The following is an 18,031-nucleotide window of genomic DNA, read 5'->3' on the forward strand; positions in this document are numbered from 1 at the left end:
GGGATATACGACACAATAAAGGAGAGCAACTTAATGCTGACTTTGTCTCACACAGAGTATTTGGAAACAGTACTAATGGTTTAATGTGAGAAACCACTTATTAGTGATAGTGAGTGTTTAACTACATATTACACCCTGTCCTAACCAGACGCGACTCTGTGATGCAATAAAAGGCAGCTTTCAGAGTTCTTGACCTAATGAGCCACGATGGCGATCCGGTTTTAATTCTACACCGTCGCCCTGGAACAACAAGATTCAAAGTATATGGTGAATATATACTCACGAGAAACTCACAATCGTGTGGATTCCCATTGGAACGACTGAAAAATTTGCACACACGCATTTATACACATGCATATAAACCAAATAAACGCAGATAATTTTCATTCTACTGAACTGTTTATTTGTGAATGAGGTAATGAAGGCCAAAGCATTGAAAGGATAAAAATGTCAAACAATGAAGAAATCAGACATAAACAGAGCAGTGCTCAAATTCAGAAGCTTTAATGCTTCTCATGAGTAGAATTCGCTGTATGTTCATGGATCTACGGCAGGTAGTAGTGCGTGTAGATGCTGTAGGATCCCGGACTACTTTTATCACCAGCACTTTTATGATGGATAGATGCACTTTTATGGAATTCAAAACAGAAACAGCCATTCACTGCCATTATAAAGGTTGGAAGAGCCAGGACATTTTTTTAAATAACTCTGATTGTATTTGTCTGAGAGCAGAATGTCATATACATCTAGGATGACTTGAGGGCGAGTAAATAATGGGCTAATTAAAATTTTTGGGTGAACTATCCCTTTAACGCTTCACTTGAGTAGAATTCGCTGTATTTTCGTGGATCCACTGCAGGTAGTTGGAGACGCGCGTGTAGATGCCGTAGGATCCCGGTCGAGCGCAGCCTTTCCCCCAGCTCACGATTCCCAGCAGGAATGTGGTGTTTCTGTAGGGGGTCACTAGCGGGCCGCCGCTGTCGCCTTTACACGAGTCCTGCTTTCCCTCGATGTAACCGGCGCAGAACATGTTATCAGTGAGCGAGAGTTTGCTGCTCTCCACACAGTCCTGCGTGCGAATGCGCGGCACCTGGAGTCGGCGCAGTAAACGTGAGGTGGGTCCTTCCTCGCTGCGTTTGCCCCACCCGCTCACCGTGTGCTTGCTAACGGCCCACAGCACGCGCTCCGCCATGTCACGCACCGGCAGGCACACGGGCACGGCGTACGCGCTGTAGACGACGGGTCTGCGCAGACGCAGCAGGGCGATGTCACTGTCCGCGGTCTCTGACACGTAGCCGGGGTGCATTAGCATCTCCTCCACCTGGATCACCTGTTCTGTGCCTTCGTCCACCTCGATGTCGTGCTCTCCTGAGTCACAGGACGACAGAACAACAATAATTAGTCATTATCAATCTTAAAGGGGTCCTATAATGCCCTTTTCACAAGATGTAAAATAAGTCTGATGAGTGTGTATGTGAAGTTTTAGCTCACAATACACCACAGATATTTGTTATAGCATGTTAGCAAAAACACGCCGTTTTTGTGTGTCCCTTCAAATGCAAATTAGCTGCTGCTCCCGGCACAGGGGGCGGAGCTTCAAGAGCTTATGTGTTAGCAGCTCACGCACACACACACAATGAACATTTCAAAAATGTTTAGCCTTGTATGTTCAAACTGGAGCCGGAAAAAGATGGAGAGACTCAAGAAGAAGTGACAACATGTAGAATACAAAATTTCTGAATGGTTTCTTCATGAATTAATGTAGCTGATGTGGAGTTAACTATCTTCAAGTCATTGATTAGCATTTTCTGTCATGATAATCTATAAATCACATTCCCAGGGGCGGGGTTTATGTAAATTCTAGGGTTAATGATGTCATTAACCCGTGAAGAAGCTCATTGTAGTTCCTACCAGCCGTTTGTTGTAGTCCTTAAAAAGCGAGTGTAAAAGTAAATCTCTCCCTTTGCTCTGAACTTTGAGCGTCATAACTTTGCAGATGTTGTTTATGATCAAACAGCAACATTACACACTAACTAATGTTAGAAAAGTGAAATCATAATCAACCCCCCCTTTACCAAATACATTATATTATATTTCAGTTATTAAAATAGTTAGAAGATTTCTGTCATCAGTTACTCCCTCTCATGTTGACTTTCGTTCATCTTTGAAACACAAAGGAAGATATTCATAGATCTTCGTCAGAGTTTCGGGTGAATAGACTTTTAATGACAGAAATCCCTCAGATTGTAATACAAACAACTTAATTTGTGTTGAACGAAAGGCTTGTGGGTTTTGGAATGGCATGAGAACTAATGACAGAATTTTCATTTTTGGGTGAACTATCCTTTTAACAATTACTTGTATAATAAGTTGTTATGCAAGTAAATTGTTGTGATTTTCTCTTCTTGATAAAATTGTTGTTTAATTAATACGAATGACATAATTGTCAGCTACGGGTTTGTTAGGCTGCAATATTTTGACTGTTTTTGTCCTTGTTATGACGGTGGAAGGTGAACCCAGGCCGAGACAGGATGCAGTGACAAAGTTTATTATAAACAGAAAACAGAGAAAAAGAAAAAACCCACGAGGGGGCAAAACATGAACAGCAAAAGAAATGGCAAGACTAGACCAGACTAGACTAGACTAGGACTGACAAACTAGACCATAAACTAACAACAGAAACAGGATCAGTAATTCACCAGACAAAACTCTCACAAGGTACTCCCAGGTAAGTTAACACTCAGGTAGAAATCACAATGAACCGACAAAGGACAGCAAACACAAGGGGATGATATGGGGAGACACTAATGACAAGACGAGGATAAAAAGGGGGCGGGGTAATGTAACGAGACAACACAAGCACATGGCCCAAACAAAAGGCCATGTGCTTGCACACAAAACATGAGTCTGTCATGATCCAGCCTCAAGACTAGGGGAAATCAAGGACAAGAAGGCCGAATCATGGCAGTCCTGACTGTTTACATATTACTGATTGTCTTTCCATTTAAAACAGGCATCTTGACGAACACCGTGTTCTAATCAGACGCGACAAAATCAATCAAAAAAATCACAGCCAATCAGAAGAGCGTGTGTAGTAAATCTGCTCTGAGAGCGACTGTACCTGCGACTATCTTGAGAAACTTGACGTCGATTTTCTCTAAACAGTGTGCGGCTGTGAGGATCCAGGTGGGTTTATAGATCACACCTCCACAGAATCCCTTCTCGCCGTACTTCAGCAGCACCTGTCCACACACACACACACACACACACACACACAGGTGTTTGACGGTAATGACACATCAGCGTGTGTGTTCAGTGACGGTGACCTCTGTACCTGCCACGGACAGTGACCTTTAGGACATTCGGCTCCACCAACGATTCGAGTTCTCGGTTCCTGAAGGTTCGTAGCAGAACCTCCATCCCGAAGAAGTGGAACCTTCCCACACGGAAAAGCCTCTGTAACACACGTACTGTTATAATGGTTTAATTCTAACCAAATTAATTCTATATGAATTAGACAGTTTTCTATGTAATTAAAGGGATAGTTCACCTAAAAATGAAAATTAGCCCATGATTTAATCGCCCTCAAGTCATCCTAAGTGTATATGACATTCTTCTCTCAGACGAACACAATCAGAGTTATATTAGAAAATGTCTTGGCTCTTCCAAGCTTTATAATGGCAGTGAATGGCCGTTTCTGTTTTGAAGTCCATAAAAGTGCATCTATCCATCATAAAAGTGCATCTATCCATCATAAAAGTGCATCTATCCATCATAAAAGTGCATCTATCAATCATTAAAGTGCATCTATCCATCATAAAAGTGCATATATCCATCATAAAAGTGCATCTGTTCATGATAAATGTGCATCTATCCATCATAAAAGTGCATCTATCCATCATAAAAGTGCATCTCTCCATCATAAAAGTGCATATATTCATCATAAAAGTGCATCTATCCATCATAAAAGTGCATATATCCATCATAAAAGTGCATCTATCCATCATAAAAGTGCATATATCCATCATAAAAGTGCATCTATCCATCATAAAAATGCATCTATCCATCATAAAAGTGCATCTCTCCATCATAAAAGTGCATCTCTCCATCATAAAAGTGCATATATCCATCATAAAAGTGCATCTATCATCATAAAAGTGCATCTCTCCATCATAACAGTGCATCTATCCATCATAAAAGTGCATATATCCATCATAAAAGTGCATCTATCCATCATAAAAGTGCCAATATCCATCATAAAAGTGCATCTATCCATCATAAAAGTGCATATATTCATCATAAAAGTGCATCTATCCATCATAAAAGTGCATCTGTCCATCATAAAAGTGCATCTATCCATCATAAAAGTGCATCTGTCCATCATAAAAGTGCATCTGTCCATCATAAAAGTGCATATATCCATCATAAAAGTGCATCTATCCATCATAAAAGTGCATATATCCATCATACAAGTGCATCTATCCATCATAAAAGTGCATATATCCATCATAAAAGTGCATCTATCCATCATAAAAGTGCATCTGTCCATCATAAAAGTGCATCTATCCATCATAAAAGTGCATATATCCATCATAAAAGTGCATATATCCATCATAAAAGTGCATCTATCCATCATAAAAGTGCATCTGTCCATCATAAAAGTGCATATATCCATCATAAAAGTGCATCTATCCATCATAAAAGTGCATATATCCATCATAAAAGTGCATCTATCCATCATAAAAGTGCATATATTCATCATAAAAGTGCATCTATCCATCATAAAAGTGCATCTGTCCATCATAAAAGTGCATCTATCCATCATAAAAGTGCATCTGTCCATCATAAAAGTGCATCTATCCATCATAAAAGTGCATCTATCCATCATAAAAGTGCATATATCCATCATAAAAGTGCATCTATCCATCATAAAAGTGCATATATCCATCATAAAAGTGCATCTATCCATCATAAAAGTGCATATATTCATCATAAAAGTGCATATATTCATCATAAAAGTGCATCTATCCATCATAAAAGTGCATATATCCATCATAAAAGTGCATCTATCCATCATAAAAGTGCATATATTCATCATAAAAGTGCATCTATCCATCATAAAAGTGCATCTATCCATCATAAAAGTGCATCTGTCCATCATAAAAGTGCATCTATCCATCATAAAAGTGCATCTGTCCATCATAAAAGTGCATATATCCATCATAAAAGTGCATCTATCCATCATAAAAGTGCATCTGTCCATCATAAAAGTGCATCTATCCATCATAAAAGTGCATCTGTCCATCATTAAAGTGCATCTGTCCATCATAAAAGTGCATCTATCCATCATAAAAGTGCATATATCCATCATTAAAGTGCATCTGTCCATCATAAAGCATGGAAGAGCCAGGACATTTTTTAATATAACTCTGATTGTGTTCGTCTGAGAGACGATTGTCATAAACACCTAGGATGACTGGAGGGCGAGTAAATCATGGGCTAATGTTCATTTTTGGGTGAACTATCCCTTTAAACATGTCTGTAGTGTTTGTAGCTGTATTATTGAAGCACTGGGCATTAAAGAGAAGCTGGAACAAGAACACATGTAGGGTTTGTCTTGATTCGTGAGTTGTGATATTCTCACCGTGTGTCAGGCAGTTCTGACCATCTGACCCTGAGAAATACCCGTCGGCACAGGAACAGCTGCGGCGGCCGTCCTCCTCCACGCAGAAGTGCTCGCAGTGCCCGTTCTCATGCAGACAGGAGTCAGGAACACTCCGCGTCTCTGAGGAGGCCAAGAGTGCGTGTTCTTGAGTCCGGATCAGGCATTCATTCGTTTGTTCTTTTACTTCAAGGACGTTTTTACTCTTTCTGGACGGCAGAAGAGTTTCACGTCTAGTAGACACTTTTCAGAGTTTTTGAAGCATAAATCCCTCATTCATTATGTTAGATATGGTTTATAAACGATTATATACTGTAAAACTTGCAAAAACTCAGTCTTGTTTGTCCTAACCCTTATTAAGATATGAAGTCTTGTTTTCTGAAAAATTTATCAAAATCGTGTTTGTGCTTATAGAGCAAATATCTGCCAATGGAGTCAGAACAATAATCTTGTATTCCCTTTGAATTAAGTTTATTTTTCTGATCCCATTAGCAGATATTTGTTCTTGTTTTAAACACTTAATATCTTCAGTCATTTCGCTTCTCCAGTAAATGCACTGAAAGTGAACACTTTACAATAAGGTTCATTAGTTAACTACCTTAGTTAACATGAGCTAAGAATGAACAATACTTCTACAGCATTTATTAATCTTAGATAATATTAATTTTAACACTAATTAATATGTTATTAAAATCAATAGTTGTGTTTGTTAACATTAGTTAATGCACTGTGAACTAACATGATAAACAATGAACAGCTGTATTTCTATTAACTAACATTAACAAAGATTAATAAAAACTGTAACAAATGTATTGCTCATTGTTAGTTCATGTTATTTAATACATTAACTAATGTTAACAAATGTACCTTATTGTACAGTGTTACCAATGCATCTTGATTTAAGAATGTTCAATATTTGTGCTCAAAATAAGACAGAAACACTGAGGAAGAACAACATTTTTCGCAATTAAAATTATACAACGGTTGAACTTCTGTCTAACAGATTTTATTACTAAATAACATTTTAATGACAAAAATAATGTTCCCTAACCCTGTAAAAGTATGACTTCCCATTAAAACCGAAATGTTCTACAAAATAAGGACATAATTTGGTCTCACTCCATTTTTAATTTGTAGTGTTGACTGCACAATAATAATAATTTTAAAGAAAATTCTATGGATCCCATCTGGTCTCAAACTAGGTTTAATCTGTAACCTACAATCTACCCATTCTGCCATTTTTCATAAATTGCACTGAAGTAAATTGGGTAACTTTATTTTGATGGTCCCTTTTGAACGTGGTAGAGTTAAAGATAGAGTTAAAGTGAAGGGCTAATAGAGTTAAAGTGAAGGGCTAATAGATTTAAAGTGAAGGGCTAATAGAGTTAAAGTGAAGGGCTGATAGAGTTAAAGTGAAGGATTAATAGAGTTAAAGTGAAGGGCTGATAGAGTTAAAGTGAAGGGCTAATAGAGTTAAAGTGAAGGGCTGATAGAGTTAAAGTGAAGGGCTGATAGAGTTAAAGTGAAGGGCTAATAGAGTTAAAGTGAAGGGCTGATAGAGTTAAAGTGAAGGGCTGATAGAGTTAAAGTGAAGGGCTAATAGAGTTAAAGTGAAGGGCTGATAGAGTTAAAGTGAAGGGCTAATAGAGTTAAAGTGAAGGGCTAATAGAGTTAAAGTGAAGGGCTGATAGAGTTGAAGTGAAGGGCTGATAGAGTTAAAGTGAAGGGCTGATAGAGTTAAAGTGAAGGGCTGATAGAGTTAAAGTGAAGGACTAATAGAGTTAAAGTGAAGGGCTGATAGAGTTAAAGTGAAGGACTGATAGAGTTAAAGTGAAGGGCTGATAGAGTTAAAGTGAAGGGCTGATAGAGTTAAAGTGAAGGGCTAATAGAGTTAGAGTGAAGGGCTGATAGAGTTGAAGTGAAGGGCTGATAGAGTTAAAGTGAAGGGCTGATAGAGTTAAAGTGAAGGGCTGATAGAGTTAAAGTGAAGGGCTGATAGAGTTAAAGTGAAGGGCTGATAGAGTTGAAGTGAAGGGCTGATAGAGTTAAAGTGAAGGGCTGATAGAGTTGAAGTGAAGGGCTGATAGAGTTAAAGTGAAGGGCTGATAGAGTTAGAGTGAAGGGCTGATAGAGTTGAAGTGAAGGGCTAATAGAGTTAAAGTGAAGGGCTGATAGAGTTAAAGTGAAGGGCTAATAGAGTTAAAGTGAAGGGCTGATAGAGTTAAAGTGAAGGGCTGATAGAGTTAAAGTGAAGGGCTGATAGAGTTGAAGTGAAGGGCTGATAGAGTTAAAGTGAAGGGCTGATAGAGTTGAAGTGAAGGGCTGATAGAGTTAAAGTGAAGGGCTGATAGAGTTAGAGTGAAGGGCTGATAGAGTTGAAGTGAAGGGCTGATAGAGTTAAAGTGAAGGGCTGATAGAGTTGAAGTGAAGGGCTAATAGAGTTAAAGTGAAGGGCTGATAGAGTTGAAGTGAAGGGCTGATAGAGTTAAAGTGAAGGACTAATAGAGTTAAAGTGAAGGGCTGATAGAGTTAAAGTGAAGGGCTGATAGAGTTAAAGTGAAGGGCTGATAGAGTTGAAGTGAAGGGCTGATAGAGTTAAAGTGAAGGGCTGATAGAGTTAGAGTGAAGGGCTGATAGAGTTGAAGTGAAGGGCTGATAGAGTTAAAGTTTAGGGCTGATAGAGTTGAAGTGAAGGGCTAATAGAGTTAAAGTGAAGGGCTGATAGAGTTGAAGTGAAGGGCTGATAGAGTTAAAGTGAAGGGCTGATAGAGTTGAAGTGAAGGGCTGATAGAGTTAAAGTGAAGGGCTGATAGAGTTGAAGTGAAGGGCTGATAGAGTTAAAGTGAAGGGCTGATAGAGTTAGAGTGAAGGGCTGATAGAGTTGAAGTGAAGGGCTAATAGAGTTAGAGTGAAGGGCTGATAGAGTTGAAGTGAAGGGCTAATAGAGTTGAAGTGAAGGGCTAATAGAGTTAAAGTGAAGGGCTGATAGAGTTAAAGTGAAGGGCTGATAGAGTTGAAGTGAAGGGCTAATAGAGTTAAAGTGAAGGGCTGATAGAGTTGAAGTGAAGGGCTGATAGAGTTAAAGTGAAGGGCTGATAGAGTTGAAGTGAAGGGCTAATAGAGTTGAAGTGAAGGGCTAATAGAGTTAAAGTGAAGGGCTGATAGAGTTAAAGTGAAGGGCTGATAGAGTTGAAGTGAAGGGCTAATAGAGTTAAAGTGAAGGGCTGATAGAGTTGAAGTGAAGGGCTGATAGAGTTGAAGTGAAGGCCTGATAGAGTTAAAGTGAAGGGCTGATAGAGTTAAAGTGAAGGGCTGATAGAGTTAAAGTGAAGGGCTGATAGAGTTAAAGTGAAGGGCTGATAGAGTTAAAGTGAAGGGCTGATAGAGTTGAAGTGAAGGGCTGATAGAGTTAAAGTGAAGGGCTGATAGAGTTGAAGTGAAGGGCTGATAGAGTTAAAGTGAAGGGCTGATAGAGTTAGAGTGAAGGGCTGATAGAGTTGAAGTGAAGGGCTAATAGAGTTAAAGTGAAGGGCTGATAGAGTTAAAGTGAAGGGCTGATAGAGTTAAAGTGAAGGGCTGATAGAGTTGAAGTGAAGGGCTGATAGAGTTAAAGTGAAGGGCTGATAGAGTTGAAGTGAAGGGCTGATAGAGTTAAAGTGAAGGGCTGATAGAGTTAGAGTGAAGGGCTGATAGAGTTGAAGTGAAGGGCTGATAGAGTTAAAGTGAAGGGCTGATAGAGTTGAAGTGAAGGGCTAATAGAGTTAAAGTGAAGGGCTGATAGAGTTGAAGTGAAGGGCTGATAGAGTTAAAGTGAAGGACTAATAGAGTTAAAGTGAAGGGCTGATAGAGTTAAAGTGAAGGGCTGATAGAGTTAAAGTGAAGGGCTGATAGAGTTGAAGTGAAGGGCTGATAGAGTTAAAGTGAAGGGCTGATAGAGTTAGAGTGAAGGGCTGATAGAGTTGAAGTGAAGGGCTGATAGAGTTAAAGTTTAGGGCTGATAGAGTTGAAGTGAAGGGCTAATAGAGTTAAAGTGAAGGGCTGATAGAGTTGAAGTGAAGGGCTGATAGAGTTAAAGTGAAGGGCTGATAGAGTTGAAGTGAAGGGCTGATAGAGTTAAAGTGAAGGGCTGATAGAGTTGAAGTGAAGGGCTGATAGAGTTAAAGTGAAGGGCTGATAGAGTTAGAGTGAAGGGCTGATAGAGTTGAAGTGAAGGGCTAATAGAGTTAGAGTGAAGGGCTGATAGAGTTGAAGTGAAGGGCTAATAGAGTTAAAGTGAAGGGCTGATAGAGTTGAAGTGAAGGGCTGATAGAGTTAAAGTGAAGGGCTGATAGAGTTGAAGTGAAGGGCTAATAGAGTTGAAGTGAAGGGCTAATAGAGTTAAAGTGAAGGGCTGATAGAGTTAAAGTGAAGGGCTGATAGAGTTGAAGTGAAGGGCTAATAGAGTTAAAGTGAAGGGCTGATAGAGTTGAAGTGAAGGGCTGATAGAGTTAAAGTGAAGGGCTGATAGAGTTGAAGTGAAGGGCTAATAGAGTTGAAGTGAAGGGCTAATAGAGTTAAAGTGAAGGGCTGATAGAGTTGAAGTGAAGGGCTGATAGAGTTAAAGTGAAGGGCTGATAGAGTTAGAGTGAAGGGCTGATAGAGTTGAAGTGAAGGGCTAATAGAGTTAGAGTGAAGGGCTGATAGAGTTGAAGTGAAGGGCTAATAGAGTTAGAGTGAAGGGCTGATAGAGTTGAAGTGAAGGGCTGATAGAGTTAAAGTGAAGGGCTGATAGAGTTGAAGTGAAGGGCTAATAGAGTTGAAGTGAAGGGCTAATAGAGTTAAAGTGAAGGGCTGATAGAGTTAAAGTGAAGGGCTGATAGAGTTGAAGTGAAGGGCTAATAGAGTTAAAGTGAAGGGCTGATAGAGTTGAAGTGAAGGGCTGATAGAGTTAAAGTGAAGGGCTGATAGAGTTGAAGTGAAGGGCTAATAGAGTTGAAGTGAAGGGCTAATAGAGTTAAAGTGAAGGGCTGATAGAGTTGAAGTGAAGGGCTGATAGAGTTAAAGTGAAGGGCTGATAGAGTTGCTGAGTGAGTTCTCACCGCGCTCACAGGACCGTCCGCTGAAGCCCGGCGCACACAGACACGTGAAGGATTCTGCGCTCGGACTCGTGCACAGCCCGTTATTCTCACACGGGTTTGAAGCGCAGTGATCTTTCACTGCAGAACAACATAAACATTCATCTTCATTACGCAGAAATGTCATTTAGCAAAAAATCACATATCTTTAAAACTCACCATCGTAGATCTTCCAGAACTCGTTCTGTGTGGAGACATTAGTTAGATAGTTGCTTGTATTAAAGCATCTTTACTCATATTTCAGACGCAATGCCACATAAGAGCCAGACTACATAATGCCTGTTCTGACACTAGTATCGAAGCATTACACATCTTTCCCTCGTGGGTCAACATGACCCGAAGCCATACAATTATACTGCATTTTATTTGTTTGACCGGAAAGTTTATTTTATTTCATTTTGACAATATTTTTTCTATTTTTTAATGCAATTTCTTTGGAGATTTTTTGTTATTTTTTATTTTATTTACCTTTAAATTACTAGATTTGATCAATACATAATAAATAAATAGTAATTTAAGCACATTCTTAAATACAAAATGACTCACAACTTCATGCATAACCCTTTTAATTCAGCTCTAAATATCTTACATTGGGAGTCTTATAATATATTTCATGACTCGAGATGGCCTTATATCTCTATATGGAGTAAATGAGCTGTTCCTCTGGGTCCTAAAGTCAGTTTCTCTTCAGTGTGCGTTCAGACACACATGTAGACATTATACAATCATTTACTGGTAAAGTTTTGGTAAAGAGCATTTGTAGGTTTTTCTATATGAACTGAAGCATTCCTCGCATTCCATTCATTCCTAAGGGAGTCAGATTGACCCGAGAGGAAGGATTCGTTACTTTTTTAAATTTCAACCACAAAACTCCCTGAATCCATTAAATAATTTTTTTGTGTGTATTCGTGGTTCAAGTGCGAGGCCTAGAGTCTAAGACCCTCTGATGAACACTCAATTTTTAAAATGCCCGAAGGATAGATGAGGGTTGTGTAGAGAAAACACGTTCAGAAACACTTCTTTTCAGTATAAATGTGGCATTACACTAATAAAATATACAAGTACAATCCTTCAGGTTGAGAAAAGCAGTTTAAGATTAAGTTACACTAGTTAACATGCATGAAGAACAGTGCATGCAGTCACTGAACGTGTGTGTGTGTGTGTGTATGTGATCCTGACCGTGACTTCGGTGTGTTCGAACACCTCTCTCGCCTCCTCATACGAGCACTTCTCCTCCAGACACTCTCTCTCCAGATTCCCCGTCTTCATCTCCTCGAACCAGCCCGAGTTCGCTCGCCTGCTCCGGGTCAGAACCTCGTGAGCCCCATCCCGTCCCGTGAACACTGAACACACACGTACACAAGACTGCATTATCCCGTCCCGTCCCGTGAACACTGAACACACACGTACACAAGACTGCATTATCCCGTCCCGTGAACACTGAACACACACGTACACAAGACTGCATTATCCCGTCCCGTGAACACTGAACACACACGTACACAAGACTGCGTTATCCCATCCTGTGAACACTGAACACACACGTACACAAGACTGCGTTATCCCATCCCGTGAACACTGAACACACACGTACACAAGACTGCATTATCCCGTCCCGTGAACACTGAACACACACGTACACAAGACTGCGTTATCCCATCCCGTGAACACTGAACACACACGTACACAAGACTGCGTTATCCCATCCCGTGAACACTGAACACACACGTACACAAGACTTCGTTATCCCATCCCGTGAACACTGAACACACACGTACACAAGACTGTGTTATCCCGTCCCGTGAACACTGAACACACACGTACACAAGACTGCGTTATCCCATCCCGTGAACACTGAACACACACGTACACAAGACTGCGTTATCCCGTCCCGTGAACACTGAACACACACGTACACAAGACTGCGTTATCCCGTCCCGTGAACACTGAACACACACGTACACAAGACTGCATTATCCCGTCCCGTGAACACTGAACACACACGTACACAAGACTGCATTATCCCGTCCCGTGAACACTGAACACACACGTACACAAGACTGCGTTATCCCGTCCCGTGAACACTGAACACACACGTACACAAGACTGCATTATCCCATCCCGTGAACACTGAACACACACGTACACAAGACTGCATTATCCCGTCCCGTGAACACTGAACACACACGTACACAAGACTGCGTTATCCCGTCCCGTGAACACTGAACACACACGCACACAAGACTGCATTATCCCGGCCCGTGAACACTGAACACACACGTACACAAGACTGCATTATCCCGTCCCGTGAACACTGAACACACACGTACACAAGACTGCGTTATCCCGTCCCGTGAACACTGAACACACACGCACACAAGACTGCATTATCCCGGCCCGTGAACACTGAACACACACGTACACAAGACTGCGTTATCCCATCCCGTGAACACTGAACACACACGTACACAAGACTGCGTTATCCCGTCCCGTGAACACTGAACACACACGTACACAAGACTGCGTTATCCCGTCCCGTGAACACTGAACACACACGTACACAAGACTGCATTATCCCGTCCCGTGAACACTGAACACACACGTACACAAGACTGCGTTATCCCGTCCCGTGAACACTGAACACACACGTACACAAGACTGTGTTATCCCGTCCCGTGAACGCTGAACACACACGTACACAAGACTGCGTTATCCCATCCCGTGAACACTGAACACACACGTACACAAGACTGTGTTATCCCGTCCCGTGAACACTGAACACACACGTACACAAGACTGCGTTATCCCGTCCCGTGAACACTGAACACACACGCACACAAGACTGCATTATCCCGGCCCGTGAAAACTGAACACACACGTACACAAGACTGCATTATCCCGTCCCGTGAACACTGAACACACACGTACACAAGACTGCGTTATCCCGTCCCGTGAACACTGAACACACACGCACACAAGACTGCATTATCCCGGCCCGTGAACACTGAACACACACGTACACAAGACTGCATTATCCCGTCCCGTGAACACTGAACACACACGTACACAAGACTGCGTTATCCCGTCCTGTGAACACTGAACACACACGTACACAAGACTGCATTATCCCGTCCCGTGAACACTGAACACACACGTACACCAAGACTGTGTTATCCCGTCCCGTGAACACTGAACACACACGTACACAAGACTGCGTTATCCCGTCCCGTGAACACTGAACACACACGTACACAAGACTGCGTTATCCCGTCCCGTGAACACTGAACACACACGTACACAAGACTGCATTATCCCGTCCCGTGAACACTGAACACACACGTACACAAGACTGCATTATCCCGTCCCGTGAACACTGAACACACACGTACACAAGACTGCATTATCCCATCCCGTGAAAACTGAACACACACGTACACAAGACTGCATTATCCCGTCCCGTGATCACTGAACACACACGTACACAAGACTGCATTATCCCGTCCTGTGAACACTGAACACACACGTACACAAGACTGCATTATCCCGTCCCGTGAACACTGAACACACACGTACACCAAGACTGTGTTATCCCGTCCCGTGAACACTGAACACACACGTACACAAGACTGCGTTATCCCGTCCCGTGAACTCTGAACACACAAGACTGCGTTATCCCGTCCCGTGAACACTGAACACACACGTACACAAGACTGCGTTATCCCGTCCCGTGAACACTGAACACACACGTACACAAGACTGCATTATCCCGTCCCGTGAACACTGAACACACACGTACACAAGACTGCATTATCCCGTCCCGTGAACACTGAACACACACGTACACAAGACTGCGTTATCCCGTCCCGTGAAAACTGAACACACACGTACACAAGACTGCATTATCCCGTCCCGTGATCACTGAACACACACGTACACAAGACTGCATTATCCCATCCCATCCCGTGATCACTGAACACACACGTACACAAGACTGCATTATCCCGTCCCGTGAAAACTGAACACACACGTACACAAGACTGCGTTATCCCGTCCCGTGAACACTGAACACACACGTACACAAGACTGCGTTATCCCGTCCCGTGAACACTGAACACACACGTACACAAGACTGCGTTATCCCGTCCCGTGAAAACTGAACACACACGTACACAAGACTGCATTATCCCATCCCATCCCGTGATCACTGAACACACACGTACACAAGACTGCATTATCCCGTCCCGTGAAAACTGAACACACACGTACACAAGACTGCGTTATCCCGTCCCGTGAAAACTGAACACACACGTACACAAGACTGCATTATCCCATCCCATCCCGTGATCACTGAACACACACGTACACAAGACTGCATTATCCCGTCCCGTGAAAACTGAACACACACGTACACAAGACTGCGTTATCCCGTCCCGTGAACACTGAACACACACGTACACAAGACTGCGTTATCCCGTCCCGTGAACACTGAACACACACGTACACAAGACTGCGTTATCCCATCCCATCCCGTGAACACTGAACACACACGTACACAAGACTGCATTATCCCATCCCATCCCGTGAACACTGAACACACACGTACACAAGACTGCATTATCCCGGCCCGTGAACACTGAACACACACGTACACTAGACTGCATTATCCCATCCCGTGAACACTGAACACACACGTACACAAGACTGCATTATCCCATCCCATCCCGTGAACACTGAACACACACGTACACAAGACTGTGTTATCCCATCCCGTGAACACTGAACACACACGTACACAAGACTGCATTATCCCATCCCGTGAACACTGAACACACACGTACACTAGACTGCATTATCCCATCCCGTGAACACTGAACACACACGTACACAAGACTGTGTTATCCCATCCCGTGAACACTGAACACACACGTACACAAGACTGTGTTATCCCATCCCATCCCGTGAACACTGAACACACACGTACACAAGACTGTGTTATCCCATCCCGTGAACACTGAACACACACGTACACAAGACTGCATTATCCCATCCCGTGAACACTGAACACACACGTACACTAGACTGCATTATCCCATCCCGTGAACACTGAACACACACGTACACTAGACTGCATTATCCCATCCCGTGAACACTGAACACACACGTACACAAGACTGTGTTATCCCGTCCCGTGAACACTGAACACACACGCACACAAGACTGTGCAGGGCTTGACATTAACTTTTTGAGGCACTTGTCCTTCGGACAAGTAAATTTATGTTTCACTTGTCCATGCACAAAAGTCACTTGTCCGGGTAAAGATTTATAATTTTATCTAGGGCTGCACGATTTGGGGAAAATGTCATATTCCTATTATTGAGATCAATATTGCGGTTGTGATATGCGATTGCGATATAATAAACAAATGGTTTCATGAGTCAACTTGTTTGGTTCTAAACCAAATGCACACACAGATTAGTGATAATTCTGAAATTAGCAATAACAACTAAATGATTGATAACACCTATAATGATCAATAAGCCATTGATGTTTGGATAAAAATGAACTGTCTAACAGGTAGGACATATACAGAAATTGAATAAAGTTATCAAACAGTCTGCGCAGCATAAATTATAAATTATATATAGACTACTCCTTATTAAAGCTACACAAGTTCTTTAGTCAAGAGCAGTGAGTAATTTTCTCTGTTCCCTTTGTTCTTTCATTAACTTTACTGACAGAACACTTTATTGGTAGCTGGCCCTTTAAGAGCAGCCGCTGTGGACAGAGACGCGGATCTCACACGCGCCTCATTCTCTCACGAGTCACAACTCTTTATGTCCATCATAAGACTGCTCTTGTGTTATGAAGATACTCGACAAATGACATTTTGGCTTAATTGTGTCTGTTGATGTTCGTTCAAGCGCGAAAGAGAACTGTATTCGGGCGCGCGGTCTGTGCATGCGCATCATACTGGTGCGCGTCTTTCTGCGAGTCACATTCAGGACATTCACATTCAGGACATGTCTTCGTTTCAAATCTGTAAAATTAAATCTGTAAAATAGACGTAACGAGTGGCACATAACGTGAAGTAACATGGCATTTTATTTTGTATGAAATTTAACTTGTCAGCTCGGACAACTAATTTTCTCTTCTACTTGTCCTACAAAAAATCCACTTGCCCGGACAAGCGGACAAGCCTTAATGTCGAGCCCTGCTGTGTTATCCCATCCCATCCCGTGAACACTGAACACACACGTACACAAGACTGCATTATCCCATCCCGTGAACACTGAACACACACGTACACAAGACTGCATTATCCCATCCCGTGAACACTGAACACACACGTACACTAGACTGCATTATCCCATCCCGTGAACACTGAACACACACGTACACTAGACTGCATTATCCCATCCCGTGAACACTGAACACACACGTACACTAGACTGCATTATCCCGTCCCGTGAACACTGAACACACACGTACACTAGACTGCATTATCCCGTCCCGTGAACACTGAACACACACGTACACTAGACTGCATTATCCCGTCCCGTGAACACTGAACACACACGTACACTAGACTGCATTATCCCATCCCGTGAACACTGAACACACACGTACACTAGACTGCATTATCCCGTCCCGTGAACACTGAACACACACGTACACAAGACTGCGTTATCCCGTCCCGTGAACACTGAACACACACGTACACAAGACTGCGTTATCCCGTCCCGTGAACACTGAACACACACGTACACAAGACTGCATTATCCCGTCCCGTGAACACTGAACACACACGTACACAAGACTGCATTATCCCGTCCCTTGAACACTGAACACACACGTACACAAGACTGCGTTATCCCATCCCGTGAACACTGAACACACACGTACACAAGACTGCGTTATCCCATCCCGTGAACACTGAACACACACGTACACAAGACTGCGTTATCCCGTCCCGTGAACACTGAACACACACGTACACAAGACTGCATTATCCCATCCCGTGAACACTGAACACACACGTACACAAGACTGCGTTATCCCGTCCCGTGAACACTGAACACACACGTACACAAGACTGCATAACAACACTCATTATAAACACTACTGCACCTGGTTGTGTAGTTGTGTGTTTACCTGTAGCTGACTGACAACAGTAAAGGCTCCAGAGGACGTGAAACCCCGACAGGAGACGCATGTTGACCAGCGCTTCAGTTCTTGTGCTGGAGGTTCAAAGGTC

The 18,031-nt window shown here is 42.3% G+C and overlaps 1 protein-coding gene across 2 annotated transcripts; it reads right to left on the reverse strand.

The window, feature by feature from the left end:
* Nucleotides 1-667: 667 nt before the first annotated feature.
* On the reverse strand, nucleotides 668-18,014 carry f7 (coagulation factor VII). 2 transcript variants are annotated; one of them, XM_077238116.1, is made up of 8 exons: nucleotides 17,929-18,014; nucleotides 11,956-12,119; nucleotides 10,936-10,960; nucleotides 10,741-10,857; nucleotides 5,645-5,785; nucleotides 3,335-3,456; nucleotides 3,122-3,242; nucleotides 668-1,368 (listed from the first exon to the last, which is right to left on the reverse strand). In XM_077238116.1, the coding sequence occupies exons 1-8, from the start codon at nucleotides 17,987-17,989 to the stop codon at nucleotides 809-811; spliced, it is 1,311 nt and encodes a 436-aa protein (XP_077094231.1). In that variant the 5' UTR covers nucleotides 17,990-18,014; the 3' UTR covers nucleotides 668-808. The 2 variants fall into 2 exon arrangements, with proteins under 2 accessions (XP_077094231.1, XP_077094230.1); XM_077238115.1 differs by having other exon boundaries at nucleotides 17,905-18,012.
* Nucleotides 18,015-18,031: the final 17 nt, after the last annotated feature.

The sequence above is a fragment of the Siphateles boraxobius genome, unplaced genomic scaffold, assembly GCF_051911475.1.
Source record: "Siphateles boraxobius isolate OS27281-9 unplaced genomic scaffold, OSU_SipBor_1 215, whole genome shotgun sequence".
Taxonomy (NCBI): Eukaryota; Metazoa; Chordata; class Actinopteri; order Cypriniformes; family Leuciscidae; genus Siphateles; species Siphateles boraxobius.